The sequence below is a fragment of the Anoplophora glabripennis genome, unplaced genomic scaffold (assembly GCF_000390285.2).
Source record: "Anoplophora glabripennis isolate ALB-LARVAE unplaced genomic scaffold, Agla_2.0 scaffold84, whole genome shotgun sequence".
In the NCBI taxonomy this organism is placed as follows: domain Eukaryota; kingdom Metazoa; phylum Arthropoda; class Insecta; order Coleoptera; family Cerambycidae; genus Anoplophora; species Anoplophora glabripennis.
This window is the reverse complement of record NW_019416213.1, coordinates 1,207,970-1,218,041: the sequence shown is the minus strand read 5'-3', so window position 1 is coordinate 1,218,041 and position 10,072 is coordinate 1,207,970. Positions and strand designations below refer to the sequence as shown.

The 10,072-nt window shown below is 35.4% G+C and overlaps 1 protein-coding gene across 6 annotated transcripts in view; it reads right to left on the bottom strand.

The window, feature by feature from the left end:
• Positions 1-1,240: 1,240 nt before the first annotated feature.
• The window catches only part of LOC108904469 (histone-lysine N-methyltransferase 2C), a 48,449-nt gene continuing 39,617 nt past the window's right edge, over positions 1,241-10,072 (bottom strand). For all 6 annotated transcript variants that reach the window (XM_018707043.1, XM_023456588.1, XM_023456622.1 and 3 more), the window contains 7 exons: positions 9,792-10,059; positions 9,509-9,732; positions 8,115-8,523; positions 6,160-7,297; positions 5,972-6,101; positions 5,068-5,250; positions 1,241-2,280 (listed from right to left, as the gene is read on the bottom strand). In XM_018707043.1, coding sequence (XP_018562559.1) covers positions 2,188-2,280; positions 5,068-5,250; positions 5,972-6,101; positions 6,160-7,297; positions 8,115-8,523; positions 9,509-9,732; positions 9,792-10,059 — 2,445 coding nt within the window. In that variant the 3' untranslated portion in view covers positions 1,241-2,187. The remainder of the gene's footprint in view (positions 2,281-5,067; positions 5,251-5,971; positions 6,102-6,159; positions 7,298-8,114; positions 8,524-9,508; positions 9,733-9,791; positions 10,060-10,072) is intronic.

Genomic DNA, 10,072 nt, shown 5'->3' with positions numbered 1-10,072 from the left:
GTTGCTAAAATGCCTAAAAGCATTTAATTACAGTAGAAAATTTGAATAGTATTATCTGGAATACGACAAAATATAACTTTTTTACAGTAAATAAAGTGGTTTCATAACACCCGTAATTTTACAAAATTTGCCAACAGAAAAGTAGGCAAAGAACAAAGACTATTTCATGTGTTTAGCTAACTTTTTTTACTCTATCTAAAGATATCAAGCTAATTCAAATAAATTAAAAATTTTTTAATAAAAAATCTTATACCAGAAATCTATCGATTCTCCCAAAATTCATGGAGGATTTGAATTTACGCCATTTCTGCGATAAAGTGCTCCATGAAAAAAAAGTGTGACAACTGACAGTTCAAGGTTATTAAAAATGGAGCGTGACACGAAAGAACAATGCGTTTTCATTGTGGAGCAACATTTAAAAAATAATAAGGGTTTGGCATATCAGTTCGTAATTGATTGATGTCTTAACCTCAACAGTGAAGAGATTAATTGAACAATTCAGGGAGACTGGACCAATTAATGATCTAAAACACTCAGGACGGTGCCACATGCCATATAGCCCGAGAAACAATTCAATTACTGCATGAATCATTTCCTAGTCGTATAATTTCTCGTTTTGGTGATCAGAATTGGCCACCCAGATCATGCGATTTAATGCAGTTGGACTTTTTTCTTGCATGTTTTTTGAAGCTTAAGGTTTATGCCAACAAGTTCACGAAGGATGAAATGCTTTGAAGGAGGAAATTAAGTGCTGTATCAACAAAATTCAGCTGCATTTACGCAAAAAAATCATGGAAAATACCCGATATGCTATTCCACACATAACCTATACTATACACTTTATGAATAAACAAAAAATTTTCAATTTTTAATTAAAAACATGTGTTTTCTATCAAAATTACTTCTTGCGTGAATTTTGGAACAAATATTGTTGGCTACTACAAAAAGCTCTCGATCCAAAATTTCATTGGAGTATCTTTAAAACTGTTGGAGTTGTCTTAAAAAATTGAACAAAACACCTCAATATTGTAAAGGTAACTTGATTTAAATCCGATTATACTCCCTAANTATTAATTTAAAATCAGAGAAACAAGTACAGTGAAAGTTAAAAAATAATCAATACTTAATTTGTAAATAAAATGTTGTGAATATAGTCTTTTTTATTTTAAAATTCACCATTATGTGAAACATTGCCTTTTCCTGCGACTAAGAAGGTAAAGGGTATTTAACAAAAGAATTCGAAATTTATAAATTTCTATTTTCTCGAAAGAGATATATACACTAAATTGCATATACAATACTTGATATTTGTACATAAACAATTAAACATTAATCAGGTAGTGCTTTAATACAAATTATGCTACAGTTAAGTGATTGTCACTTTCCTAATATAAAAACTATAAAAAATGCCAACAAGTCACGAGAAACGCAAAGGATGCATTTATTCAGCACTGACGTAAAAATAATTTCATAAATCCAATATATTATTGTCGTAATAGCATTCAAAATCATATCGATAAATCATAAAAAAAAATATAAACAAAATATACACTAAAAAATTAACAACAAGGACTATGTCCGTTTAAAAATTAACTACACATGATACAACTACAAATCATCGTAAAAGTGCAAGGTAATGCTTCGGGAATATATTGCACAGCAATCTCTAGTGAAAAAAAAGTTAATAAGGCAATAAGGGGCTAGTTTATAGGTTAGGCTAAAAGAAAATCTCATGAAATCACCATCGATTATACCTTTAAAAACTGATCTTCAGCTCAACCTATACGATCAAAAGAAAAGTGTATATAAATACAGTTCATCTACACTAGAGCACAACGTGAAAAAATAAATAATCGGGAGACAGACTATGTACATCAAAAGGTCGGGGATACGTCGCTACTAATTTGGTCCCTAACCTAAGCTAACTGCTTCATATATTAAAATATATAAATGCTTGTTATATTCATGTATAAATACGTCGCACGACATCAGTAAGAAAGTAGACATTATGGAATGCATTGAAGAACGGGTTAATAAAATGGCACCGCAAACAGTCTGTTTCAATTCTGTTACATACACACAAATAACAAATTAATTGATTATGTACACGTAAACCAACTAATACGTCGTAACAAGAAATTTTTTTATACAATCATTACAAATATATATGCAAACGAAAATATTTAACTAATTCATCCACTTTCGGCAGTTCGGCGCGCCACACATACACGATATTTTGTGTTGGTCGTCCTCGATGTCGAACTTGTAATCGTAAGACAACTGCAACAACGAAAAGTGTCATTCTAACATACAAAAAAGTAATAGTATTTTACATGGTTTGAAAATAAGTGAGCCATTCTTTAAAAGTAAAATAAATTTAAATCAAGTTAAAATTTTTGTTGTCATTTCTTAAGATCTATCACTTTTTAAGACGTTTCAGTCAAATTTAGTATAGAGGGTTTTTTTGAGAACAATTATAAAATGTAAATTTAATTTAATGTAAAAATGATTTACTTTTTGCAAGTTGCTGAAATGCCTAAAAGCATTTAGTTACAGTAGAAAATTTGAATAGTATTCTCTGGAATAAGACGAAATATAACTTTTTTAAAGTAAATAAAGTGGTTTCATAACACCCGTAATTTTACAAAATTTGCCATCAGAAAATAAGGCAAAGAACAAAGACTATTTCACGTGTTTAGCTAACTTTTTTTACTCTATCTAAAGATATCAAACTAATTCAGATAAATTTAAAATTTTTTAATTAAAAATCATACCAGAAATCTATCGGTTGTCCTAAAATTCACGGAAGATTTGAATTGGTGGTAACTGGCAATTCAGGGTTATTAAAAATGGAGCACAACACGAAAGAACAATGCGTTTTCATTGTTGAGCAATATTTAAAAAATAATAAGGGTTTGGCACAACAGTTCGAAATTGATTGGTTATTTAACTTCAACTGTGAAGATAGTTCAGTATATGACGGATGGTTTTTAGATCCGAATTCTTGACACATGCACCGATTGACGTGAAATTTTAACAGCAAGTAGAAAATTGCTCAAGAAACAAAAGTTACATAGGGCCGATGTGTGCTTTTACCCTAGGGATGAATCCCACCCCTTCTCGGGGATGGCAATGAAGGCACCCATTTTAATCGCAAAAATCAATAGAGGGATGAATTCTAAGCAAAAAATGCTCCATGTTTTTTCCAAAAATTAATATTTTCCGAGTTATTTTAGATTGAAAATGTTGATTTTTCATCTAAAAAGTGCATGTTTTTCAACCATTTTTAATAAATAACTCAAAACTTTGCGTTTTATTGAAAAACCGAAATAACGAATCGATTCATTTTTTGTTGATTACCGTAGATGTAATAATAACCTCTCTAAAGGCGATTGTTTATTTTTCGGAAAGTAAAATCGAACCTGTTACCGTAAAATAATGGTGAAAGAACTAATTTTTCAAAGAAAATGGATATAATCTTTTTTAAAGTACTTGGAAAAACTTTTAAAATGCTTTTTGAAAAAATTCATAGCTCAAAAACTCGCGGAGTTAAGAGGAAAATAAAATGGTCATCTCATTTTTTCGGAGAAAAAATCAACAATAAAATCTATGGCTGAACCATAAAAATAGAAACTAAGCGTAGTCCATGTACAGTTGACTTTATTTAGGTACTAATAATAGGCTCTGCAAGTTTGACCTGTTTAGAATGCCTAAATTTAAAAAAAAGTATGAAATAATGAAAAAAAAATTTTAATTTTAAAAATCTTTTTTTTCGAAATAACTCAAAAACTAAACAAGATATGTGAAAAATGCAAGAGTTCAAAATTAAAGGTCTTTTATAATATTTTTGCTATCTTTCAATTTTTCTGTAGAGCAAAAATTAACCGAGATATTACGTTTTTTAGTTGGCATTTGCGTGTAAAAACCACTTTCTTTGAGCCCTTAAAACCTAAAAATCTTGAAAACGAAGAGTTCAAAGACTCTTCAACTATAAAGGTTGATGTGTAGCTCTTGCAATTCCCTGCAAATTGCTTTTTGGAGCAATAAAAAATATTAAAAATTAAAAAAGTTATCGTGAAAAATTAAGATTTTTTCATAAACAGTAAAAAATATTCAATTCTTCATTATTGCTCCGTCAAAACATTTCAGAGCCGCGAAAACTAATTTTTGTTTTTTTTCCTCATAAAAGGTGGATTTTAAGGGTTGAAACATTGCTATAAATGAAAAATTATTATTCGAAACATAAAAGAGTGCTTATTCTATTGACATAACACTTAAATCTATGGTTTTTACGATTTTTGCAAGAAGGGGTCGTTTTCACCCCCTAAACTAACTTTTGTAAAGGAGGGTGAAATGAGCTTGCTCTCCAATTTTCATGAAAATCGGTACGTGTGTCAAGAATTCGGAGGTAATACCCTATTTTTACCGTTGTGTATACTGGACTAAGAGATTAACTGAAAAATTCAGACTGGACCAATTAATTAATGATCTTAAACACTCAGAACGGTGCCACATGCCATACATCCGGAGAAATAATTCAATTACTGTATGAATCATTTCCTGGTCTTATAATTTCCCGTTTTGGTGATCAGAATTGGCCACTCAGATCATGTGATTTAATGCAGCTGGGCTTTTTTCTTGCAGGTTTTTGAACTCTAAGGTTCATGCTGCCAACAAGTCCACGACCACCCAAACATTAAAGGAGGAAATTGAGTGTTGTGTCAACGAAATTCAGCTGCATTTATGCAAAAAAGTCATGGAAAATACCCGATATACTATACCTATACTATACACATTAAGAATGAACAAAAAATTTGCAATTTTTAATTAAAAACCTGTTTTAAAATTTCATTTGAGTATCTTTAAAACTGTTGGGGTTGTCTTAAAAAAAAATAACAAAAACACAACAAAACTGTGAAGGTAACTTGATTTAAATCCGATTATACTCCCTAATAGGGGCATGCCCTAGAGTTATGGCTTATTTATTTCCTGAAATTCTGTAAATTATCATTTTTATCTAACGCCTCAAGTTCAATTCTACAAAATCTTGTATATTTGGCCACTTACCTCCTCTCCTCTCTGAATCCTCCGTTTTGCGAAAATAATGATTCTAACGTCCCTCTCCACCTCGACGGTTTCAGCAACACAATTCGGGTTGCACGAATGGTTAATGTACCGGGCCAAGCCACCGCAAAGAGTGGCGTCTACCACCCTCTCTTCGTCCAATCTGAACATGTATATGCCTCGGTTCTAAAAACAAACCGAGTAATCGGTCAAGAAAATTGTTCTAACGTTACCATAAATCATAAATTACAGAAGCAGGTGTATGGTTGTTAGCTTAATCAACATTGAATCAATACAAATAAAAGATGTAATAATACAATGTGATTCGCAATTTATCCAAAAAAAATTGGGAATAGATACGTCATGAGAAATGGAGTCAATATCGAAAAAAAATGTTTGTAAAACCCTTATAGTTTCCGAGAAAAAAATTATTGAAATTGTAGTACTTTCAACCATTACATAGCTGGACAACTGTAGTCTCTAGCATCATTTGCAGTTTGCCTGGAGAGCCACGTAGCCTCAGCGACTCCGAATACTGAAATCCGATTATACAATTGTCGTTGCAATAGTGTTTACAATAGTTTTTTACTAGTTAGTGTCAAAAATGGTTTGCGTGTATAATAACAAGGAGCTGATGGATATCGTTTTAATTTATGGTGAAGCAAGACAACATTCGAGTTAGTTCATAGAAACTGAGTAAGACGGATCCAAATGTGTTTACACGGCGGTCCCCTGTATAATTTTGTCTTTTAACAGTAATAATTAAAATTATTGAACCAATAAATAGTTTGTAGGGGTCACCACAGACTTTTATCATTTACAGTTAAAAACCATAATCACATTGCTAAATAACAAAGAATCAGAGACACTAATTGGAATGGTATTGGTACTCATCGCTCAAGCTTACCTTCGCCTCGTACTGCTTTTCCCTGCATTCAGCCAACTCGGTTCTGATGATCTCGCCGATGTACTCTATCACCATGGTATGCTTTTCCAAATCCCGTGCCGCGTACAGACCCAAACCTTGGATTTTAGACCTAAAAGTATCGCAATCAGCATAAAAATTTCCTTGTTAAAACGAACGTTATCCTTCACCTCGCCAAATACACGTTATTCCTCCACTCCTGCTTCATCTTCTTGTACTGGGAGCTCTTTGAATGCACAAACTGTTTACTGTACGGACACGACATCTCCCCCAGGCTGCTGTTACTTATGCTGGGCCCCGACGGTGACGGCCCAAAAAGAGGCCTCACCGTCGCCCCCATGGTGCGCTGCGTGTGCGGCCTCTTCCAGTGCATCTGATTCCTAAGCCTGGGCTCGGTCCTGGCGGCTCCCGACGGGTTAATAGCCAGAGGCAGCTCTAATAATGGATTCCTCCCATATTTGAACTTGTAATCGGTGAGGGTTTCGATGCCGGGAAGGCTTTCCAGTACCCGAACGATGGCGGGTTCCGTGAGGCCGAACAAATCCTCTCCCGTCGCGAACTTAGGGAACATCTGCAAGCAGCTGTTCTCTTTTCTCAAAGCGGAGATCTGTTCGACGATTCTCAACCACACCCCTCTTGGTGTTTGATCTTTGTACTCAACGTCTTCTTCCGGCTGCTCCTGAATGAGCACCCTGAATTCCGGTCTGCCGCACACGTCGTGTATCGAACAAATGTACCTACACCGTTTGTTCAACCGGCGCATGCTCCAGAAGAACCGGATGATCTTGTAACCGATGGGATAGATATAGTTCGGGGTGTGGAAGTTCTGCAATTGGTGCGGAAGCAATTGCCCGACGTTGAGGAATATCAGGCTTCCTACCCGAAGCAAGTTGTTGGTGTCTGAGTGGTGCATTATAGCGGCCACCTGACGATTTTCGTCCCTGTTGACATATACCCTTCGCGAAACGGACAGTGTCGTCAGCTCGTTATCTTTCTCGTTCTTGGGAACGTGAACGGTACAATAGACGGTCTTGTTCTTGAAAAATACACATCTGTCTTTGACGGCGCAGCTCAGATGGTAAACGCTCGTGCACCTCGTTTTGAAGCAGCGGATTGTTGCTCCGAATTTGTTGCAGTGGATGCAGTTGGTCACGAGGCTCATTTGAATGGCGTTTTCTAAGTTCATCAGGGCGCCGTTCACGGTTTCGTAGACCCCGTCCGACCAAAGCCCACAGTTTAGATGCACCCATTTGTCCACGTCGAAGTTAAGGAGACGCGCGGGACCGTCCGCAACTCCATCGCCAATTCCTTTGTTGCAACACACAAAACGTTATTTTTATTGTTTATTCTCACAATTAAATGGTATTTCACTCATGTGTGATATATGACGTTTTGTCCTACAGTTGCTAGTTTTTTAAGAAAAACCTGGATTGTTCACCGGCACGCCGTCAAGTCATCAAGGCAGACATTAGGGTGCCGCTATATACGTATCGAATAAATTGATCGATGCAAAGCTTCAGATCAGAGGCAGACATGTACATGTTACTGTACAATGACACAGAAAGTGAAGTAGTTGATGCTTCGCCACCATTAGTAAAAATAGCATCTATTAAATATTTCGACTAATTTAGATATGCGCCCGTGACCTCGGTAAATGTTGGACGATCATTATTGTCTTATAAATGGGTATGTACCAAAGGGATATCTTAAAAAGTTAAGGGGTCAAGTTTTTGGCTTTCTACGTCAGTCGTCATGGATAGTTGTTGACAAATAACAAATTATTTTTTTTTGACACGAGTGTGGAACGTAATGGAGTGTCTGTCAGAAAATATAGCACTAGAATCCGAAGCTGCGTCTTTGACAGTCAACAAATATTAATACAATGTGTTCCACAAATAAAGCGAGGTCCCTTGTATTATTTTTGGCAGTGGAATTCATTTCATAACACAACTTTTCATTTTAATAGTCACTAAAATATCTACAAAACTGCAACTGTTGGACAGATATTAAGCTAATTAAAATATATTTTAAAAAAATTTCCCTAAAAAATTCTATTAATGAAGTCAGAAAAAGAATTTGTTACTTTATCTTTATATTAAGATAAATTAACGAAACATGTCCTTACCTTGGCAGAACATGCACTTTCTCGTGTCATCGGGCATTCTGGGGGGCGTGACTGTAATTTGAAGCTTATACAGCAGCTCCATAATTTCTTTGTCGGTTGGCCGTTTATGTTTTTGAGCTGGTTGAAGGCAACCCGGGATCCAGAATTTATACCTAATATTTTTATGCGGTTTTAAGGGCATAAGCGACTTAAATTCGGATGACTCGGAATACTTGTGATGCTTCAGTTCGGAATGTTGGTACAGCGGAAAATCGTTCGTGTCCATGGGCTCCTCTTTTCTAATATCCCTGTAATCCATACTTACGCGTTGCGCAATAACGGCTTTGTTGTCAAACACCTCGCTCAGGGACTTTCGGTGTTTCATGTCCATTTTGTCCTTCTGCGATAGATGGTCTATTATGGCTGCGGCCTGCAACAAAGTCAATAATGGTGTTTGGGACATCTCGGTGTATTAATAATACGATTGGGTGCCACAGTACTCGCAGCCTGTAGCTTGTTAGTATACTGCAAACATTCTTACGAGCTGTTACATCTTAAGAAATTTAAAAATATTTCTCCATTTGAGCTACGCTTATAAAATTCATATTATGTATAGTAAATGTTTTCCTGCAGTAATAAAATATCACGGTTTGTGAAATAATTGTGTTGGGCTGGAATTTCATCGGCATAAAAGACATACTGAAAGCCAAATGAATAAACGAAATGAATTGTTACAGTTGCCATACTGGGTATTTTTATTACACAACCTAATTTTTGTTAAATTCCAAGTCCAAAATAGAAGGCGACTCAATCTCATGTAGACCATGCCATGGGTAAGGTGTGTAAGGAATGCGAAAATTGTAAAATATAGAACAAATAGATTAGGGTAGCTCAAAAAAATTTTTTTTTTCGTGCCTCTTCTGAAAATATGTTAATTTATCATGTTTTAAGGCCCTCTCAAAAAATCAGCTCAAAAAAATTTTATTAGAGGTCGCTTTTAATTTTTTTTCTCGTTATTTTATCATTTTCTAGGTTGAAAAAAATCTCGATTCTGAAAATTTCAAATCGACATTTTAGAAGTAGGAGTAGTAATGTAGAAGTAGTGTTTCTAAAATGTTTTCGGGCGACCTCTAAAAATAAATATCAACGACCTAATTATTTTTTTTATTGAATTTGATGAACAAATGAATTTTCTATTCATTTGTTAGTTTGACCTTGCGGGGGCCTAAGGTCAAAAGGAAATGGTCATTCAAGGTCATATCTCAACATAAAATTTTCGGCTCTTTTCATTTCTGAGGTCAAAAGTATAGGGTCCTATTTGAAAAATCACATTTGACCTTGAAATTATCTTCAAGGTCAATGTCACCATCAGATAGCCAGAGAGAAATCCTGAAATTTTTGTATAAAATACTTACTTTGTCCTCTGAAATAGATGGCGATCTATGCATCAAAGCGAACTGCATGTAACAGCTGGAACTGCAGAAATACAACTCCTCCCCGTCGCTCAGCAATTCCGAGTCCTTTGCTAAGAACGGCAGATCCGACACTTTCCTTCGTATCATGTTGTTGAGTATCACGACGTCGCAGTGCTTGCAGAATTTGGCGGCACCGTTAAGGATGCTTTGTATGTCAATAGGTGCTAAAACGAGAAAAAAAATTAAGCGATATTTACAAAATATATCAATTTATACTACGTACCTCCTTCTTTCCCATCTTTTCCCTTCGTTCTGTACAAGCCCAATTTCTGACTGGGGGGCGTGCTCGTTCTTTCAACGATTTGATAACTAGTGGGCGCAGGGATGTGTAGGATATTTGCCAGGTCTCTAAGTACGCCCATAATATCCTCGGCGGCCGAAGACGTCAACGTGAGTGTTACAGTAACATTTCCAGAATCCTTCACTGGCGTTGTCGGTTTGGAATCTGGCTTTGATTTTATAAGAACCTCCTTGTCAATGTTCTCCTTATTCTGCAAAGTAAAA